Here is a 22,621-nt window from a genome sequence, read left to right on the forward strand (position 1 = left end):
TATGGAACAAGACAACAATGCCCACTTTCACCAGTCTTATTCATGTAGCATGGGAAGTACCAGCAAGAGAGATTTGGAGGAGAAAGAAATAAAGGGTATCAAAATTTGAAAGGAGGAAGTCAAAATATCTATTTTGCAGATCACCTGACTTTATACATGGAAAAGCCTAAACACTCCATTCAACCTGAATACAGAATGGCTAAGAGAGACGGAGGAGGAATAGAGTGAGTTTGGATAATTAGTAGAAAAATCAGAGATTGAAGAAAAAGTTCTACTGTTATACAGCAAAGTGAAGAGACTAGAATTCACAATAACCTAGTATACATTGTATGAACTAATAGAAGACATTCCAAGAGTCCAATCATAAAGTAGCATCAAAAAAGTGGAAATGCTGATTAGCCCATTTTCATTAGTATACAAAGTATCCATGTATTGAAACATCACACTGTACCCATGAACATGTACAATTACTATTAATTAATATATCTTTAAAAATAGGCAACTGCAGAAACCCATCTGGGTAAAGAAACTCCAGACAAACTCGAATGATCAACTCAGATTATAACATCCAGTAATAATTAACAACTCCCCCCAAACACACAGAAAATCAACTTACCAAGTTGCAGATCATACTCTGGTCTGTCTGCATTGTGAATAACGAAGTGTCCTGGGGCTGAAAATTGAGGAGAAAACTGATTTTTTAAAAGGATATTTAAGGGGCTGGTACCGTGGTGCACTAGGTTAATCTTCCACCTGTGGCACTGGCATCCCATATGGGCACTGGGTTCTAGTTCCAGTTGCTCCTCTTCCAGTCCAGCTCTCTGCTGTGGCCTGGAAAGGAAGTGGAGGATGGCCCAAGTGTTTGGGCTCCTGCACCTGCATGGGAGACCAGGAAGAAACTCCTGGCTCCTACCTTTGGTTCGGCGCAGCTCTGGCCATAGTGGCCATTTGGAGAGTGAACCAATGGAAGGAAGACCTTTCTGTCTCTATCACTGTCTGTAAACTCTACCTGTCAAATAAATAAATAAATAAATCTAAAAAAAAGATATTTAAATGAGCTACCATCAATTGAGTCCATAAATAGGTTCAAAGCTTTTTTTAATCTCCTTTTATTTTAAATCATGAAAACAAAACAATGCAAAAGTAAGTTTTCACAGGATTATTCTAAATACACATTTCTGAGACTACAGTGAGGTCACGGAACAAGAGGCACTGGCTTCAGGATCATCTTTGGGCCACAGTTTCTCTCATGGACATTGACACCAAGTTGGGCTGCAAATGTCAACTCTTCCATGTTGGGAATGTAATAACACTATCTCCTAAGTGTGACTGCTGTGGGTTATCTGTGAACCAACCACCTGTAACAGATTTGTCAAAACACATAAATTGATCCAAAAGATCAAGCTGGAGAAACCCTAGAGGAACAAAGGATCTCTACACGAACCTTCATCTTTCATCACCTTGGTAGCCAAGGTTCCGGCCTCCGGACAAGAGACTGGGGAGTCTTTCCTGAGACACTTGATCAACCCAAGCAGGGAAAAGGTCTAAAGAAGGGGACCTCAGCAACTCTAAGATGAGCCGGCAAATGCTGCACAACACCCACAGTCAATGAGATCTATCTACCTGTACACATTTCCAGTCAGTTTTCCAGCATCTCACCTTCAGGTATTCAACAAGATCACAAGACATTCTGCAGAAGTCTCAAGTGCAAAAGGGAAACAGAAAAGAAAAAAATTTTAAAAGCAAGTAGAAGAAAGACATTTTTTTAAAAAAAGGAACTTCAAAAATGATTACTAATCTTACAGAGATACAATGGGAGATGTTATATTCACATTCTAAGGGGGGGGGTACTATTAAGAAACAGACCCAGTCCACAAAAAGCTGTTGGAAATTGAAAAATTATAGGAATGAAGTAGAAATAGTATAGAGAAAAGTGAAAGAGAAAATGAAGTAGCAAGCAAAACAAATTAGAAGAGCAGATAAAGAAGCTGGTGTATAAAAAAAAAATACATGTTATAGATGAGAGAACAAAGACAACCCAAGAAATCTTCCATGAAATTGTAAAAAGATCCACCAATTCAAAACACATACACTTGTAGACTGAAAAGGTCTAACTAATACTACGTACGAAAACAGATCAGATCTAGAGACTATCACAGTAAAATTTCAGAAACTCTGAGATTAAAAGAAGATTCTCCAAAGGTTCAGGGAGGAATGACGAGAAGGAGGATGAAGGGAAGGGGGGAGAAAGAGATAAAAAGGAGGAAAGAGAGAGAGAGGAAGGTTTCTCACAAAGATCAAAAATCAAAAGACAATTTCTTAATAGCAATAGTAGGAGGTAGAATTGAGTGGAGTAATCATTTTGAAAATTCTAAGGGAAAATGATTTACAACTTCCATCATAATATCTAACTAACAGCCCATTATATATATAAGAATCAAGACACTTTCTGATACATAAGGTCATGAATAGGTACCTCCCATGCACATTTTTCTCAGGAAGCTATTAGAGAACATAGTCTATTCAGATGAGGAATTAAACCACAAAAGAAGAGCTCTATCTATACAACAGGGCAGTGGAGAGACAGAGACAGGTGAAGGCAGCAATAACAGGACATCCCATATTAACAGCTGTGGCGTGAACCATAGTCACAGAATACCCACCTTGGACTGGAGCAGTCTGGGAAAGACAGATGATTTCTTAAAGAAGGTAAGACTCTTGAATATACACTATTTTCAACAAAATGGAAGGAGATCTATACAGCTACAAAGTATGGGATTGAATTAGTGACAAGTAACTAGAAACCTAAGCAAACCAGCTAGCAGACAAAGAAACAAGACTCACAATTATTATCTGAAGGAAAACAAAATGCTGGCATGAAAGGAAATGCGAACTTCATGATTTGGCTGCTAACAGCATTTACATCCTAATGGTATCACCATGGGTTGGTTGTATGGCTATGATGGAACTCTTATCAGAGGAAGAACAGAAAGTGGAAGGCAGAAGGAGGGTGGAAGGTAGAAACACCTCAAGTCCTCACTTTCCAGAGAGATAAGTCAATAGATAACACTTTAGAAATCATGGTAAGAAACACATGCACACATTTGGAGCAAAGCCAGAGAATCTGTTAAAGAAGTAAAAATATCTAAGAAACAGAAAACCAGGTACGAGTGTAAGATAGTTTGAAGTTTTAAAATAAATGCAATATTTTGTTACCATTTAAATGATGTGCATTAATAATTTGGCAGAGACACACACTTGAAGAGAATGAGACCTGGATAGTAATGCTTATGACCCAACTTTTCAAGAAATGCATTATCATAGCACTTTGTACGTATGTGTATCTGTACTTAAGTGAGTGGGTTTCACTTTTTTCTAGAAAACACAGGGGAAATAATAAAGCTTGGTAATAGAGACTTCTGTCGATGAATATACTGTAGCCTAATAAACATATCTATTTTTTAGAGAGTTCTAAATATGAGAAATACTAGAAACTGGGTATGTCAGACATTCTGAGCTGAAGCACTCATCATAGAGAAATTTCTGCTTAAGGTGTCCCTTGAAGAGGCTGTCAGAGCTGAGACCAGGGTCTTGATAGCCACGTAGCCTGTCACTTTCACGGTTCAGACCTGTCTGTTAGAACACGGGCAGTGACGGGAAAGTCCTTCGTGTAGTTCCTTATTCGCGAACATCCAAGGGAAACACTGCTTTAGTGGGGAGAGCTAATGTACGGTCTCTCTCGTCTCCATAAGCTCCTTTCTGAAAAACCAGTAAAGAGCTGAGACTGCGTCCTGTGGTCTCTGTGTAAAGCTTCAGAAGGGGCTCCCACAAACCTCTCAATACTTTCTAAATATCTATCTTACTAGTTCAAGATAATCTAATCTATTTTTCCTTTTAAAAATTTATTTATTATTTGAAAATCAGAGCTGCGGGGGTGGGGGGAGAGAGAGAGGGATCAATCTTCCATCTGCTGGTTCACCCTGTAGATGGCCTCAATGGCTATGGCTAGGCCACACCAGAGCCAGAAGCCTCTTCTAGGTGTCCCACATGGGTGGTTGGGGCCCGAGTACTTAAGCCATCTTCTGCTGCTTTTCCCAGGACATTAGCAGAAAGCTGGATTGGAAGTGGAGCCATCAGGATTTGAACCAGTACCCATATAGGATGTTGGCACTGCAGGCAACAGCCTTACCTATTCATCAGAACACTGCCCCCCCAACTCCACTTTTTCAACAACTGAAACTAGTAGCCTTCTTAGCTCAGGACCATTTCTAATTTCTAGCAGGAAAATCAGCAGAAGGTAGAAGCCCATGATATATAGCCAATAATATTAATAACAGCTAATTAAATTTACACAGCACTAAGTATGTGCAAGGGCACTGGGCTATGTGCCCTGTGTGTGTATCTCAAATAATATTCATGGCAGTCCTACAACACTGCTACCATTTGGTCTCCATTACTGTTTGTAAGTAGTAAGGTCACATTTTGTGCTGATATCCTTAATCCTTATGCTATACCAGTGACACAGAGACTCCACTGAAAAAATCTGCATCATTCCCAGCAGATGGATTTTGGTAGAAGTTTGCTTCCTTACCTGGGTGAATCCATTAAATGAACCACCAGAAGCCTAAACAGAAATAGAAATCACAGTGTGTTATTTTTTCCCCATCAGTTTTGTAGGATCAGTAAATATCCACGAGACAAGTTGGAGAGAAAAGAGGACAACAAATTTTAAAATAATACACAAGGCTGCTATGCATGAAAGTTATTAAGAAATGCAAAGGCCATGCTGTATTATTTTAAATAGGCTGACAAAAAAGAAAGATTAATTCTGTTAATGTTGTTGGTATGTGGCTCAGTGCTAAACAAAACCTATTTTTTCAATAATGAGAAGATGATTCCAAGAAAAGAACCATGAGAGGGTCAATAACTTTCCCCAGGCCACTGACAGAATCTGGAGGAAGCTCTTCCAGTGTTTCTATAACACATCATTTTGATGAACAGAAATTATGTCACTCTAATTTCAACGGCCCTGGGTTCTAACATCTCATGTGTTCTTACTGGAAACTAAACTTCCATTTTAGGAAAGGTAAATTAATCTGCACTACTGTTGACCTGGCACATTTTTAGTGCCTGGAAGATAAAAGTGAAAATACAAAGAATCAATTCAGAAAATGGGATGATAAAATAGATACTCCTTAACGCCCAACACATTCATTGTGCTACAGGGATACTTTTTTTTTTTTTTTTTTTGTCAACCTATTTGTGTTTGGTTTGCACAGGTTTCAAGAGGAACATGACATTCAGGCCTCGGAGAAGATAGTGATGGATAATGAAGAAGGTGAGAGACATTAGGAAAAAACAGAACCTACAGAAGTCTTTGGCTAGTCTATACTACAAATTGGGGTAAGTACCTCATCTTTATCAGCCTCTATTTCTTGGTACAACCATCCATATCTCTGGTTAGCAATTTCATCTTCAGATAAATCTGAGTTGCTGATGTCATTGTCTTGGGGGCTAGCAGAACTCTCAGTGCTAGTGTTCCAGGAGGTTCCCAGAACCAATGGTCTAGCTATCTCCTGACTTTCTGCTGAGCAGCTAGCAATGGCTTGTTCCCCAGATGCACCTGCTAGTAAGTCCATCTGCACTCCTCTCTTGCTCTCAACTATATGTAAATGTTCCCAGCAATTATCTAAGCCTCCCATATCTCTGACAGGACAATGGTTAACAGAATCTGGCCAACTGGCAAGTCCGCTTGTTTGGCCATCTGGAACACTAGAGAATCCTGATATGTCCATGTCATTCATTGCTGAATCCAAGCGTGGCTGCCAGTTTTGACCTGGATCTGTTCCCCAAGAGTCTGTCTTTACAATGTTTGGCAAGTGAATGGAATGACTACAATTCCCGGTCACTGTACCATCAGACCCCTCTACTAATGAATCTGCTGCCTGACATGAACACAAATCTCTTCTGTTTGCATTAGCTCCCAGCAGAAAGTTAAGGTCAATCCTAGACTGAACTTCCACTTCAAGTGTTTTTGCTAAAACAACTGCCTGATTTTTATCCCTGTCACCTCCAGAAACATTTGGCACAGTCTCACACTGAATTTCTGCAGTATCTGCACTGCCCTGTGCTTGGTGATATATCACAGAATGGTTGGGAGCATCTATTAAATTTTCCTCTATGTCTTTTCTAGCTAACTCCCATCCCTCACGGCTGGCATCTTCAATATCAGGTTCAGAGTTGGTCTGAAGAGGTAGATTCAAGGCATCTGTGTGACTGGAAGGGTTAGCTCCAGAGCTCTCTGTAAGTTCACCATTGTTAATTCCTATTTGAATCTCATCAGGTAGCCCTTGGTCCCTGTCATTAAATTCCTCTACCATGTCTACTCTTCCCATGCCTTCCTCTAACAAGCTAGATTCTTCAAAATAATCTTGATTGGTTTTTATACTCTCTTTACACCCCGCTCCTGGATCTGTCCTAGTTTCCACTCCATTAATTTTCAAGGTCTCCTGATCTTGCTTTCGTATAGGCTCAAGGTCTACTTTTCCATTTCCTGCACTTTCTTGTGCTTTCTCTTCAAATTCCTCTTCACCTCCCAGTGCCTTGTTATCAATAACTCCAGTGTCTACCTTTTGACTTGTCTCCACACCTGCCCACATAGAGTCTTCAAGCTTCTGTCTCTCTTCTTCTTCATCTGACTTCTGGACATCTTCATGCCTTTCTCTGAATAGCTCAGGTGTCACCACGGCTGGAACGTCTGAATCAAGCAAGTCCTGTGGCTGTTCCACTTCCACACAAGCAGCGGCGGCAACTCCAGCCGTGGGAACAGGCGACACTTGCTCACTTCCATCTGGAGGGGCTGGGCCCAGGTCATGGTCACCCTGTTCAGCTACCGTGGGCCAATCAGCAGCAGGGAGCATTGCAGTAGATAATCTCATGTCCTGCTGTGCTCCAGAGAGAGATGCAGAGTCCTCTTGAGATGCACCTGGGGTAATTTCCTGGCTGACACTGTCTGTGCTAGCATCAGGGCCCCATGTACAAGCGCCTATATCATTTTGAGATCTTTGAATTTCTTCGGCCAACCCACTCTCTGGATTTTCCTCCATGATCAGGTTACACAAGGAAAGACTTTTTGAAGAATCAGTCTTTACAGTATGCAGAAGAGCAAAGAAAAAAAAATAAGATGAGATAGGCGTGAGAAGATTTGATGAGAAAGACAAACTTGTTAATAGGGTAGCACCAAGTTAAAGAAAACTAGAAAGCGTTAAAAATTAAATGGCTCAAGGTTAAATCTATGACTATCAATGCCATGGAGGAAAAAAATCATTCTATATAACATAATGAATATAAAATTTTACAAAATCCAGCATTTCCTGGATATTTACCTACCGGCTGTACCAAATCAGTGCTTGTCTGTATAGATAAAAAAAAAGAGAGAGAGAATAATAAAACAAGAGAAGAGAAATAATTCCCAGGCACATTAAAATCCCATGCTGTCCCAAGTCAACATTCTACTGAAGGCAGTGAATTTTAAGAGTTTAGGATTAAATTTTACAACTTGCTTTGTGATAGGATAATTTTTGTTTCAAAATTACTTATGACTGCTATGGAAAAGACACAATTCACACACAAAGTGAGATGTATCATTTTGTAGCATCAACTAGAATGTTCTGTAGCTTTAACAGATTTTGAGATGGGAAGTTTCAAATAAATAAGCAAGTCTGAAAAACATGAGAATAAGAACACTAAAGGAAAAGAAATTGCATGGAATCAGGTGATATATACTTAGAATACTTATAAACTCTCCCACAAGTTCATCCTCAACTTGGTTCTGCCTCTGAGGGAAGAGGATGTTTAGAGGGAGAATGATGAGATATAACATTCTGACTGCCTGAAGGGTTCTCTTGATGTTCTTCCCCCAACATAGAAGTTATTTGCTGCACACAAAGAAAACCCCTTGGAAGCTGCAAAGACTGTGAACTGAGAGCAATTATGTGCAGCAAGCCACCATCTGGCATTCTTGAGATTGTTACCATTCCAGTAAGTTTGTCCTCTGAAGTAGTCAAGTTTCCTATTCCTTCTTATTACCCTTACAAGATAGGGTTAGAAATGTGCTACAGCTCCAACTAAGATACAAAATATCAGAGTAACAACAATTGCATAGCCTCTTTAACCTCTAAGAAAATTAACACAGAGTTCAGGTTATAATTCAACTGTCCTGAATATCAACCCATTTACCTCTTTTTGTAAACACAGAAGCAAAACCAACTCCGTACAAAAGATACAACTTAGTCCCTGGTGGTTGCAACCAACATTTGTCACTCTTCTCTGGAGCTATCCTCTGGGATCCAAGAATCCTAAAGAGCACAGCACCAACCCGCTACTGCAGGAGGGAAGGGGACAGTCATCCTTTTTGCTTTAAGGGGAGAAAAGGTAGCAATGTCACTTCAGAAGACCAGGCCCACCAATGGCTAGATCTATCAAACTTTCCTGTTGTTGTCTCACTAGATATAACAAAACATAAAGCTTAAGTTGGTGCTTAAGACCTCCTGACCAGGGCCTTTCTACAACAAAAGCCTACCACCAAGGAATGTGAGGCTCTACAAGGTATGAATAAGGGACTCTCAGGGTACCAGCTGGGCCACCACAGAGCTCTGTTCATGTCTCTGTTTCTGGGTTTTTTTGGAGTGCTCATCTTGGCACATCAGGTTAGTGGAACAAATAACACTGGTTGACAGTATCTACCTCTTATAGGTATATAACAGGCCTTGGGCTAAACACTCTACAGATATTGTTTGAGTTAATTCTCGGAGATGGGTTTTGCTTGTACTCTCATTTTACAGATGAGAAAAAGTGAGGCTTCTAAGAGTTGTAGATACTACTCAAAGTGACAAGATTCTAAGCAGTAGTCTGGACTTAAATCTAAGAGCTGTCTGGCTCTGATGCTCAAACGCCAACCAAGCTCCACTGACCATAACAATGGGAAGAGTGATCCCATGGGCACAGGAACCCATCGCTTCCACTTTTTCACGCACACTTTGCTTGTATTTTGTTTAACGGCAACCACATATGCGCATGTCCTTCACAACAGCTGCTCTGGCCGCCAGTCACCACAGGAAGAAGCCAAGAGACACAACGCCACATTCTTGACACCACTACCCAAGACTCTGGGCCACTCCTACTCCTTTCTTCAAAAGCATCTCCAGGTTCTAGTAACACAGAACCTTCAGGGGCCCAATGACTGTTTCAGGGGACTACATTATCATATAAATGTACAGCTCTTCTATCACAAGTGAAACAAAACGCAATATGTTTTCCAAATTTCTAGGGATCAAGATGTATGATAACACCCATATTCAACTTGGCTTTACTTTATACTGTACATATAAAAATTTCTTAAAAACATGAAAGTAGATTTCTTGGCGATTCTTACCGTCCACAGGTCCCAAGGCAATGTCTGGAAGCAAACAAACAAAAATACTGTTAATATACGAGTCTCAAGCATGTGTGATGTGCTAGGGTGATAAAAGTTCTTGAAATCATAAACATTTTAAAGAATTAGTACAGTTAGCTCAATAGAATATTCCTTGTTGATGGAACTGTTCCATATCTATGCTATCCAATATGGTAACCACTGTCACATGTGACTATTGGCACTTGAAATGTATTAGGGTAGTTAAGTTTTCAGTATTACATAATTTTATGGAATTCAAGTTTACATAGCCATATGTGACTAACAGCTACAGTACAGACTACTATATATAGTATAACACAAAGTCTATTCAATTTGCCTTTTGTTATGCAAATATAAAACTACAGAAACACGATGAAAGGAATGACTTGAAGATACACAAACCTATCATTAAAATGAAGTCAACAAAATGTTCAGATACTAGAGCTCAGCTCTTTTCTGAGGAAATGTAGATCCTGGTTACTGCTAATGCTATTCCCCATCACATATACGCCCCTTAAGACATATAAATTAATTACACATACCACTGGCACTTTACTTGCAAAACTTATTGATCTTGGAGAATGAATCCAGATGGTTCAAATGACCTCCACTGTGGATGAGGTTCTCATTCTTATTCCCTTAATGATTGAGAACAACCACTAAAGCTACATCACTTAATGCCCATGTCTTTGCAATTAGAATGGATTCACATTGTTGCACTTGTATTAAATCACTAAATGCGAGCAGCAAACTAGAAAGCCTTCTAGCAATATCATATTAAAGACAGGACAGTTTCCAGATGCAGCTATAGATGTCTTAGTTGGTGTCAAAAGTGGGTCCTGGGATTCTGACTGACAGCTGATCTGTGCACATTCTAACTGCATTGCACCACCCGCTTTGCATCCTGGCAGCCTGGCTGGCTTCCTGCTTAGCGCCTTCTCCTAGAGTGAGACAGGAGGGTAGAAGAGCCCCATTGAAAGCCACAGCTTGTCACACAAGTTCTTCTACATCTGATATGCATTTCTCTGATCATCTGGCTGATTTCTGCTTCCTTGCTTCATGTCCCCATAAGAATCGCAGATCATAAAAGCTACTGCATGTCTCTGCATAATGCAGTCTGCACCAGCTTCTCCTCCAAGGGAAGGCAGCAATGTGAAACATCGTGTTCATCAATGCTCAGGCCGTGTTAGCCCACGTGGGCACCGCTGGAGATCAGAAGAGGATGTGATCTGCTAGCAGCAAGAACATCAAGTGGGAACACGGGGTCAGGCAATGGGTAAAGGAGATCACATTGAGTGAAGGGGAAAGAACGCTGGCGGATTCTAAGGGCACTATGTTGCACTCCTTGCAGCTTAAGACTTTTTTTCTTGGTGAAAGAGGAGAGATACCATTAAAACTGGATCACAGGATGAGCCCAGAGTGCAGTGACTCAAGTACAGCCACCAGCAGGCTGTAGGGAAAGACACAGAGGACCCACAGGGCTTGCCCTAACTAGAGTAATGTGCTTCCTTCAGCACTGAGACTGGTGAAGATTTAACTAAGCACTCTTGTAAAGAATTCTGAAAGAATATCTTCATAGTATGTCTGCACAAAGTCCCACGCTATACGTAATAATTTAATAATGAACTGATATAAGAGTCTCTTTCTTGATTCCAACTTACAGACAAATGTGGAATCTCCTACAAATCATCACAGTAGCCTCCACGGACACCTTGTCTCTGCCACTGAAGTAGTGAACTAAGGGGAATAAGTTCAAGGAAGTCCCATGAACTTGGCTGGCTGTCTATTCTGTGAGAAAGCTCTTAGAAGGAAAAATACAGAATTATAGGTATGTTCATTCTCTACTGTTCTTGGATACCAAGGCTGACCCCTCAAGTGCTGACAATTACCACTTTAACATAACCAAAAGTATGTTTCAGAGAAATTCCAATGAATGTTCAGAAAAGCTTCATTAAGTCAGGTTTTTGAGGTCAAACAAAATTGGGAAACTCTAAGTTAAATGAATCTGACCAGATTTCCTAATTTCAGGACTTCTCGGATCCTTTAATGCTCACATGCACATCACGAACCTCCCAGAACTGTTAACAGCTTTCTGAAGCATTTACCTAAGAGACTATTTTTTTTCAAATGATCTTTAAGACTAGTGTTTGGTCTAGTTCATCTTGAATTTTCTTAATATTTTAGACTTTTGTTGTTCTTGTGTTACAAAATGGATGCCTTTAGAAACTCAATTGCATTCCACAACAAAGCATAGATTAGATGGAGGAAATCTTATTTGTTGAGGTTCATACTGAGCTGCTTGTTCCCCAGCAGTCGACTGGAAAGTACCAACAAGGCTTCAAGACCAGGACCTCGAGCAGGTGTCTACCAATTCTAAGCTGAGCTTCACAGTCCACTCTCAGTAATTAACTTGAAGTGTGTTTGAACACTTCAGACTTACCCAAACTCAAATGAGACCTCAACTACATTCAAAATACTTATATACACCCCTCTGCTTTAACAGACTTTGCCTTAGCTTCCTTCCATTAGCAGAGATGATTTAAACCAGATTTCAGAGGAATCACCTGTAAGTCATCCGTGTGCCTCTGACAGAGGAAGACGTGACAATGACGGCTGCAATGGAGAAACACTGAGAGTGGGGAAGGGCTGGGAAAGGTCACGCCTTGGGAAACAAGATCAACTCCACACTGAGCAGGAGCACAGAACGGAGGATTCTGCCTAACACTGTCACATTCACAACCATCAAAGCTGGAAAACATGCCTGCCCAGGAAGGCTTCCTGGCTACTTCGATCATGTCTTGTAAATACGGGGAAGGGAAGTAGAGGAAACAGTAAGATGAGTCAACCCACAGCAAGGAGACAGTGTTTTTTAGGGAAGTTATAATGCCAAATCACCCAAACCAGCACACCGTAGTGTGCCAAGTGGGGCCCCATTAACAGTTACTCTGTGACAGAGAAATCCTGGGGGAAAAGGAACGTACAGTTATGACGGATCTGTGGGTAGAGAAAGCTAAAGGGCTGGGGAGGGTTAGAATAATTAATACTGATATGGTTCTCTGGCTACCCCTTTTTTCTATAAGGAAATATTGGTCAACCAAAAAGAAAAGTAGATCATATTCATTTGAACGGGAGAGTCACCATCAGGCTTACTAAGATTTATGAAGGGGGTCAGCACTGTGGCGTATAGCAGGTAAAACCACTGCTTGAAGCACTGGCATCCCATATGGGTACTAGTTTGAGTCCCGGCTGCTCCACTTCCAATCCAGCTCCCTGCTAATGAGCCTGGGAAAGCAGAAGAAGACGGCCCAAGTGGTTGGACCCCTGCACCCACATGAGAGACCTGGCAGAAGCTCCCAGCTCCTGGCTTCGGATCAGCCCAGCTCCAGCCGCTGTGGCCATTTGGGGAGTGAACCAGAGGATAGAAGATCTTAACCCCTCTTGCTCTCTCTCTCTCTCTCTCACTCTGCCCTTCAAATAAATAAATAGTTTTTTTAAAAAAAGATTTATGAAATATCATCCTGAGACATCCAAAACAAATAAATAAATAAAAACAGCTGATACCTGAGACATGGGTGAGTGGGTGACGCCCCCAGAGCCAGCAGATGCGACCTCAGGCTTGAAAGGGTCAAAGTCCAGATCCAGCAGCGTCTCCTCTTTCTTCACCTCAGAGACTTCATTCTGCTAAAACAACACATGCGTGAGCTTGAAGCTGACTAGACTTCCTAGCACGGCTCCTGTAGAATCCCTCCCATCATTTGATATTCCCAGTCCTTTACCATCCAGGTGGCTCATTCTCATGTTCCCAGAGTCACTCAGCTAAAGGTGGTGAGACGGCAACAATGACCTCCAGCCAACCATATCCCAATCCGCTCTGAAACAAGTCCAGGCTCCAGTACCTTCCTTTACCCAGTTCTGGGTCAAATCAACAAGCTCCTGAGATATAAGTGTTAACACCAGCAAGCTGCAAGGAATGTCCTTCTCTGTTAGCTCAGAGAACCTGGATCAAAGATTACAGGTGACCCCATGCGTAAAATGGGTCACTCTAGTAACTCCCTGTCATGAGACTAACATTTAAAAAAGAAGGAACCATGTGTATTGCTGACTACATCACACCTGCCCATTCTCTTAGTGGTACCCTCTGCCTTGATTTAACACCCTGTGATCCATTCTTTATCCTTAATACTGTTCATTTCAACAATACACACGTGTATTTGAGAGACAGAGAGGGAAAGGTGGACAGTGAGGACAGGTATTCCAACATTCACTGCAAAATGAGCTTCCATCTTAATAACACACTTGGGTTAAAAACATGGTGACACAAATAGATAGAATGAAAGTCCTGCTATAATAATAACAGAAAAATCTGAGCTAAATATGAACATCTGTTCATTTACTTGTGGTATCATAATATAAGAAGACAATGTGGCCTTGAAGTTGTCCTTGACTCGGGATGTTATACAGTAAGGGACAGGGCTGACAAAGTCTCCAGAAACTACAGGGAGGAGAACTGGGGTCACTTCTCACACAATTCAAGTTACATGCTTTTAGCATTCGACAGAAACTTCATTTTTGTACCATTCTGCTTTCTAGAACCTGGAAGGTCACATCAATGGGTAAAGCACTGCACTTTGGAAAGTGATGTTTAGAGAAAGACTTTAAAGAACAGAAGCTATTTACATTAATATTTGTCACAGGGTTGGTGCTGTGGTATAGCGGGTTAAGCTGCTGTCTGTGATGCCAACATCCTGTACAATTGCTGATCAGAGTCGAGACTGCTCGACTTCCAAACCAGCTCCCTGCTAATGTGCCTAGAGAGGGAGCAGAAGATGGACCAAGTACTTGGGCTTCTACCACCCACATGGGAGACCCATATGGAGTTCCAGGCTCCTCGCTTTGGCCTGGCCCAGCTCTGTTATGGCCATCTGAGGAGTGAACCAGGAGATGGAAGACTCTCTTTCTCCCTCTCTCTGTTTTTCTCTAACTCAGCCTTTCTAATAAGTAAATAAGTCCATAAAAAATACTGAATATTGCTTATGACTCTTGCAGATATTCCTACTGAAATATAGTCTTTTTATTTTTTACTTGTTGAACTCTTTATTTAGTGGAATATTAAACATTTGAATATAACATAAATTAAAAATCTGTTATCTCAAATATTTTAAAAATATAAAGAAAGATGAGAGAGGGAGGAAGGTTAGCATTATATTCTTAGAATTGTATCTATGACCTACATTGAATGTGTTCCTTTTGTATTAATATTGCATTAATATGATGATTGTGTTGTAGTAATTATCATTGATTTGCTGTGACCCTGAGAATCTAATATATTAATAAATTCCTTAAAAATATTGGTCACTGGGGCCAGTGCTGTGGCATAGTGGGTAAAGCCACTGCCTGCAGTGCCACCATCTCATATGGGTACTGGTTCGAGTCCCGGCTGCTCCATTTCCAATCCAGCTCTCTGCTATGGCCTGGGAAAGAAGCAGAATATGGCCCAAGTCCTTGGGCTCCTGCACACACGTGGGAGACTCAGAAGAAGCTCCTGGCTCCTGGCTTCAGATTGGCACAGCTCCAGTCATTGTGGCCAATTAGTGAGTGAACCAGTGGATGGAAGACCTCTCTCTCTCTCTCTCTCTCTCTCTGCCTCTCCTTCTCTCTGTGTAAATCTGACTTTCAAATAAATAATATGATAAATCTTTTTAAAAAATTGGTCATATATAAAATTTTTAAAACCTAGAAATCTATGAGAAGCTGAGAGAGATGTGCATAATAAATTAATACTTTCGTCAGTATATCAGTATTCATTGCAGAAGGAAAGCTGCTTATATTTCGTGCTATTAGCCTTAATATTTCTAATTTGTATCATGATTACTCCTAATATAAGCTTTATAAAATTTCACAAAGATAATGGTATTCTGAGTTTCCTTCTTTTTTAGTAAGTACAATCACAAACTTACTCCCTTGTTCCTCTTCAAAATCTACATGAATTTTGTTTTCCATCAACTTTCATATTGGCTCAAATTTTATTTTTAAATTTTAGTTATACATATGTTATTTCATTTGAAAGACAGTTTTAGGGTGACAGAGAGAGGAAGAGAAAGAGAGAGCAAGAGAGAGATTGCCTCCATCTGCTGGTCCACTCCCCAAATGACGACAATGGCCAGGGGCCAAGAACTTCTTCTGGGTCTCCCACGTGGGTGCAGGGGCCCAAGGACTGAGGCCTTCTTCTGCTGTTTCCCAGGTTTATTATCAAGGAACTGGATCAGAAGTGGGGCAGCTGGAGCTTGAATCAGCACCCATATGGGATGCCACTGTCACAGGTGGTGGCTTCACTGACTATGTCACAACAAGGCACTAAGGTTCCACATGAGTATTACCGCACGTTAACACATTTTGGTGCAGTCTAACGATGAAAAGAGTACTGACTTCTCTAAAGCATTTCAAACTGCACTGTATCTGCATTGCCTAACAGAATCCTTACCAAAGCATAGAGTACAGAGGCCTCCCCTTTGGAGGAAGGAGGAAGACAGGCTGGTCAAGGTTATTGTTGCTATATCTATGTAGTTCATGGATACAGCTGGAACGAGCGGATGCAGGGCTTCGGTCAGTCAGCGGCTTCTGACCTCACTGCCCGTCCAGCCTGCCACTGAGACCTCAGTACCACATCTCTCAGTCAGAGTCTGCAGAGGGCCACTGGAAGTTCTGCAGTACCCACCAGCTCTGTACTGGATGGAACAGGGTCCCCCACATGCTGCTCATCTAGAACCTGGGAGTGTCACCAATCACAGCTTTGCAGATGTAGTGAAATAAAGATGAAGTCATACTGAATTAGGGTGGGCCCTACTCCAACGACTGGTATCCTACAAAACGGGACAATTAAGATAGACAGACACAAAGGGAATCCTATAGAAAGAAGACACACAGAGAAAATGCTGTGCTATGATGGAGGCCAAGATTGGAGTGAGACATCTGCAAGCCAGGGGACACTAAGCTGCCTGCAACTACGCGCAGTGAGGGAGAGGAAAGGAAGCTTCCCTACAGCCTTCAGAGAGCTTGCACTTCTGACCTCCAGAACTACCTGAGAATAAACTTCTGCTGTTTTTAACCCACTCTGTTTACTGTTTTTGTGATGGAAGTTCCAGGAAACTAACACAATATCCCAGAAGGATTTCTTGGTGTGTGTGGCGGGGGGGGGGGGGGGAGTAGAAATTTATAAAGTAATAGAATAAAAAAATTTAAAAATTAATAGAAAAGAAATTTACAAAGTGATTCTAAAATTCATATGGAAATTCCAAGAACCTAGAGGTAAAAAACAGGTCTGAAAAAGAACAAAGTTGAAGGACTGATCCTACCTGATTTTAAGACATCGTAAAATGATTGTAACCAAGACAGCATGGCACTGGCACAAAGGCAGGCAAACAGGTCAATGCAAAAGCAGAATCCAGAACCAAAACCACACGTGTGGAAAACCAACTTTACACAAAGGTACGAAGGCAATTCAATAGCATAAGGACAGGCTTTTCAATAACTGAATCACTATATGTAAAGAAATAAAATTCAAACAATATAATGGGACTTCAAATGTCGCAGAAAAAAATTTAAATGACAAATATATCTTGGTGCAAAATTTTTACAATTCATTTATAGTTTTTTCCATAAATGTATTTTCCATAAACTTTTTGAAAATCGCTCATGCTTTGCACCACATACAAAAATTAGCCCCAAATTGGTCACAGATCTAAATGTAATTTCTAAAGCCACAATATTTGTAGAAAAACATAAGGAAAAACCTTTGTGATTTTAAGATCAGAAAAACAAAAAAATTCTTTTTAAAATGATACTTACAAGAATAAACAGACAAGCTATACACTGAGAGAAAATACTTGCAAATTATATCTGAGACCCAAATACATAACTCTCAAAACTCAATCAATAAATAAAAACAAAATACATTTGCAAAGGTTTTAAAGGTATTTCACCAAAGAGAAAAAAAAAAAGATGTCAAATGAGTACATGAAGATATACTTGACAACATTAGTGATTAGGGAAATCCAAGTTAAAATCAAAATGAAATACCACTTGACTGCCTAAAGGTGAAAAGACTAATCATGCCAAGTGTTGGTAAGGATGTAGAAAAGTGGAACTCTTATGTAATGCTGATTGAACCAAAATAGCACAACCACTTTAGAAAAATGGAGTATTTCTTAAAAAGTTAACCTTATTCCCACTATATGATCTAGTCAGTTTATTCATACATATTTATCCAAGGGCATTGACATGTATACATAAAAATGTGCACAGTGTCCACAGTACCTTTATTTATAATAGCCCCCGAAACTGTATCTATCAGATATCCACATCACAGATGAAAAGATAAATGGTGGCATTCCCATATAATGGAATACTAATAAGAAGCAATGAACTACTGACATGTGCTGCTACATGATGGAATGTCATGATAATGTTGCTGGATGAAAGGCCAAACAGGGTCCAGACTATGATTCCGTTTACATAAAGTTCTAGCAAATGCATGCTAATGCACAGCAGAGAAAAGGTTAATGTTCGCTTGGAGAGAGTGGAGCAGCTAGAGAGGAGAAGGAGGGATAATAAAATAACACAGGAAACTTCTGGGGGTGACAAATATAGTCATTTTCATTCTGGTGATCATCTCATCAGTATGTTCATATGTCAAAATTTATCAAATTGTAAGCTCCCAATCACACATCAACAGAGCTAATTAAGAAGAGGGGGAAAAGGAAAAAATCTGACCATAGGAGGTGAGTTAACCTCACTATGGCATATCTCCTGTTGCTATTTAAAATGATACGTGGGTGGTTCTTTGCCTGGCAAAGACTTTGGTCAGAGTGCTCAGATGTGAGGCCTGGTTCTGCTCCACATTCCAGCTTCCCGTTCACGTGCATCCTAGGAGGCAGCAGGTGACAACCCAAGTAGTTGGGGACATGCCACTCACATGGGAGACTTGCATTGGGCTCCCTGGCTACTGGCTTAAACCTGGCCCAGCCTCCATTATTGCAAGCACTTGGGAGAGAATCGGTAGAGGGGAGTTCTCTCTTGTTTGTTTCCCAAGGAAAGTATTACAAGTTTGAAATAAGATAAATACCTAAGTAACAAGGGAATATTTACTATTCACTAATTTTTTACATTAGTCATACACCTTTGAGGCATCATTTTTATAAGGATAACAGATAACAGACTGCAACTGACCCTACAGGGTCAAAACATTCAGAACTAACAGGCTCCAAATCGCGTGATCCCCAGCTGTAACCACCCATGCACACTCCTCCTACACACACACACACACACACACACACACACACACTGATTTCTTAAGTTGTAACACAGTGAACTGGATTACCATGAGGCCATAGGTACTACTTTTTCCATAGGTTTTTCATCTTTTATCCTTTCTTTAAAATATTTTTAGAACATTTACTACATCCCAGGTATTGTGCTGGACTCTCACAACTTCCCTATGAGGACAAGAGGGCCAAATGGGAAGCTTAAGACAGAAAATTTGATTAAAGATTTTAGGAACATTATTTTTCATGTAACATAAATAACTGTCACCTATGGATCACAAAATCATTTATAATATCTAGCAGTGAGTCAAGTTTTTAGCATTTGATCAATAATTATGATGAATCAGTGGCTTAGTGAAATTTACCTTTGTGGTTGTAAACCTATAACAAGATTGCTAAAGTGGGATAATTACAGATAATGTGAATAAAGGCCTTAACTACAGTACAATGAGAGGATCCAAGCAAGTGCACATTTGTGATGTTAGAATCATTTAAAATGATGGTGTCAAGCATTCGTTCCTTAAGATTTATGATACAGCCTTAAAGGAAGAGTGCAGTGCAGATCCTTTCAGCCAACCCCCAAGTTGATCAACTGTTCTCCTATTGTTCATCTGTTTGAGTGCCTACCTACGTTTACGGCATCCTGCAAGGCCCTAAGGAGTTGACAGACAGTAAACGGGTTCTACAGAACTCTTCAAGAATCTTGAAAATGCTGACCTGAACCATGAGGAAGCAAGAGGATGAGGCCCTTCCTAGTCTCATATGAGCAGACCCTGCTTCCCAGCATCTAACAAGGCCAGGGCTCAAGAGCTCACTTTGGAAAATGCTATTCTAAGAATAATTCACACACATGCACAGGTTTTCTATTTAATACTTGTTGGGATGGAAAAATAGGAAAAGATGAACTTATTCTTTAGTTCTTTTTCTGTAAACTAAGACCCAGTAAAGCCTTTTGGTCTGACAAGCAGGTATTTCCCCTGGAGTGGGCAGGAGCATTTCTCAGAGAAACTTCCATGCTCTAGTTAAGGTTTGGGCCATTAGAGGGCTCTGCAGGCCTGCTGGATTTCTGTGTTCAGTCCCAAGGCAGAACCAAAGAGGGAAGCACCATCATGATGACCTGGATGGACAAGCACCTCAAATCCATCAGGAATCAGGTGTATGTCACTCCCTGTATTCTGAGCTCCTGGGCAGGATTAACACAAACACTTTCTTCTCCATTAAGTGCATGGTAAAAACAGCAAAGGGGGACATGTGAATGTAGGATGACTCAGAAAAAAAATGCGAAGCTAAACTGCAGATGGATTAGTCCACAGCACTAAATGTATCAGGACGAAAAGCTCTTCAGACATCTCAACTGTTTGGCTTTCAACCCTCCACTTCCGTTCAGCTGGCATCTCATTTTTCCAGACTGTTATTTATTTTCTTTTACCCATTTACCTACGCACTGCCAAACACATTGTTCCCAGTATGATTCATTCTCTTAAATGTAGTGTGACCTATCACCTGTTCGATACATCTAATATTATAAGCACATGTTTAAGGGGACATCAACACGTTCATGAAAAATGGAATTAAAAGATAGGTTTCTTTGGTGCAAAATATTGAAATCAATGTAGTTTTCTCATAGTAAGGATTTTCCATGAACTTTTGGAGACCCTCTTATACATGTGTTTATGTCCAGCAGCTCTAAGTCTGGAAGACAGTAAGCCACACTATTTTGAAATACAGTCCAATTATAAGTAGCATCGTGATATACACCTGACTTAGCAGGATATTCCCCTGGAGAAAAATCTGTTAATTCTCTGTAGTACTCTGTTGATGCTCATGGATTTGCACCATGTGGATTTCAATGGCTTCCAACATCTCTGATCACTGAGGAACACACAATGGAGGACATTGTAAAGACCCTTCAGAAAAAGGCAGCCTCTGCATATTTTTAAACACGGCTCAATTATCTCACACAATAAGCCAGAAAGTAGGCTGAAATACAAAGCTTGCTTCACTCCTTGTCTTTGCATCTTTTATAAGAGAATGTGTAATTTTTTAAAAGATTTTTTTATTTTATTTGAAAGGCAGAGTTACATAGAATGGGAGAGACATAGAGAGATCTTCCATCTGCTGGTCTACTCCCCAAATGGCCAGAACTGGGCCCGGCCAAAGCTAGGAGCCTGGAATTCCACCTGGGTCTCCCATGTGGAGGCAAGGGCCCCAGCACTTGGGACATCCTCTGCTGCCTTTCCAGGTGTAACAGCTGGAAGCTGGATCAGAAGTGGAGCAGTTGGAACTCGAACTGGCACTCATATAGGATGCTGCCATTATAGGTGGTGGTGGCTTAACCCATTACGCCCTAACACAGGCCCCTGTCTTTGAATTTTGTCATAAGACTAGAGCAGATTAGTCAATGGAAAGATTTCAAATAATTCTCTGTGGTCCAGCTGCTGGAGCCAGGTTGCTTCTCAGATTCAGAAAAAAAAAATAATATAAACCCTCTTCTTTCTCCTCCAAGACTAAAAGAAAACAATATAAAGGAGGCTGGGGCTGAACCCCCAAAAGGTGCAGGCTCATAACGTCTCAGATGGTTGGTTCTTTTGAAGTTACCTGACCAACTAAAGGAAGTGACACCTGGTAAGTTATGAAAGGTGTGGACGGACAGGAGCTTTGGGATCAGGGCCTGAATCACTGGCACACCCGAGATAGTAGCCTTTGGACCAGGGGGCTGCATCCTCACAGGAGCCGCAGCTGCAGGGTGCTTCTGTTTGGTAGGATGCTCCCTTTTCCTCTCCCCCAGCCCCTGACTTCTCTCACCACTCTCCCTCAATGGATCAGCACATGGTAATGCACCCAGAATGACCTGGGGGTCTCTCCTGGCACCTGTAATTTGAAAAGTGTTTTGATCCTTCCCCTTCTCCCTGTCCATACCATGAAGGGTCCTTATCTATGAGCCTGCAAACCATAAATGACATTTAAAATAACAGAACACGTCTGAACCCCCTCTTTCCTTCAGAGCCAGTCTGTGCCACATACTCCTTCCTTCAGTTGCCTCCTACTTGACTGGCCTCAGCTAAGTACACAGGCTTGCTGGAAACCAAAGTCCCTAACTTGTGATGTGATTAAGAGGATACTTTTGGAGGGCCCAGGCGAAATTTAACCAAGTTAGGGTAATGTCACCCTAAAAAAATTCTCAATTTGAAAATTCACATAGGCAGAAAGACAATGAAGCTGGGTAGGTGAAAATACAAGTCACAGGGTGGAACCTGAAACCTCCCAAGTTTGGTGCCAGGGTCACTGTGAAGTGCTGGGTAAAGACCATGAGGCTCTACAACAGCCATCCTTGGCAGGGTCTCTGTGCCCACAGACACACAACATACCCACAGGCTGATAAACACAATCCCCACCCCCAATCAAAGCGGCTACAAACTCACACTTCAGCCCTAATGAGCTTACCAAACAACATCTCGAATAAACAACCAAAGAAGTAAAACAATGGTTCAAAGTATTGTGTCTGTTGGTAAATATCTTGAAAGGGATGCCAAATGGTGATTTGCCACTGCATTGTTCTGGAGTTTTGATCTTCTGAGCTCCCTGTTATTATTAATATGCCATCACTACTATTACCAACAGGGTGTGATTATACTTGAGATATTGCACACAGTGTTGCTTACTGACGTGTTCAGTACCTACAGTACTACGTTAGCACCGCTTGTAAAATGAATATTATTTCTAACCCTGAGAACACTGGAGGAAATGGTATTGACATGACTTCTCTGGAGACTTCTGGTAAAACAGGGGTGGTTTCAATGACATTAGAGTAGCATTGAACTTAGGACTATTTTTGAGTCAATGAGAC

The 22,621-nt window shown here is 40.9% G+C and overlaps 1 protein-coding gene across 6 annotated transcripts in view; it reads right to left on the reverse strand.

Annotated features, from left to right (window-relative positions):
* Positions 1–22,621, reverse strand: part of AMPH (amphiphysin) — a 230,289-nt gene that overhangs the window by 35,599 nt on the left and 172,069 nt on the right. For 3 of the 6 annotated variants that reach the window (XM_051853305.3, XM_051853303.3, XM_070059746.2), the window contains 5 exons: positions 13,016–13,132; positions 9,434–9,457; positions 7,390–7,413; positions 4,592–4,624; positions 617–673 (listed from right to left, as the gene is read on the reverse strand). In XM_051853305.3, the coding sequence (XP_051709265.3) occupies positions 617–673; positions 4,592–4,624; positions 7,390–7,413; positions 9,434–9,457; positions 13,016–13,132 (255 nt within the window). Of the gene's footprint in view, positions 1–616; positions 674–4,591; positions 4,625–6,653; positions 7,146–7,389; positions 7,414–9,433; positions 9,458–13,015; positions 13,136–22,621 lie in introns of all 6 variants that reach the window. The other 3 variants (XM_051853304.3, XM_051853302.3, XM_089316121.1) reach the window with 2 other exon arrangements.

Source organism: Oryctolagus cuniculus, chromosome 16 (assembly GCF_051225735.1).
Source record: "Oryctolagus cuniculus isolate XC-2025 breed Fujian yellow rabbit chromosome 16, ASM5122573v1, whole genome shotgun sequence".
Lineage (NCBI taxonomy): Eukaryota > Metazoa > Chordata > Mammalia > Lagomorpha > Leporidae > Oryctolagus > Oryctolagus cuniculus.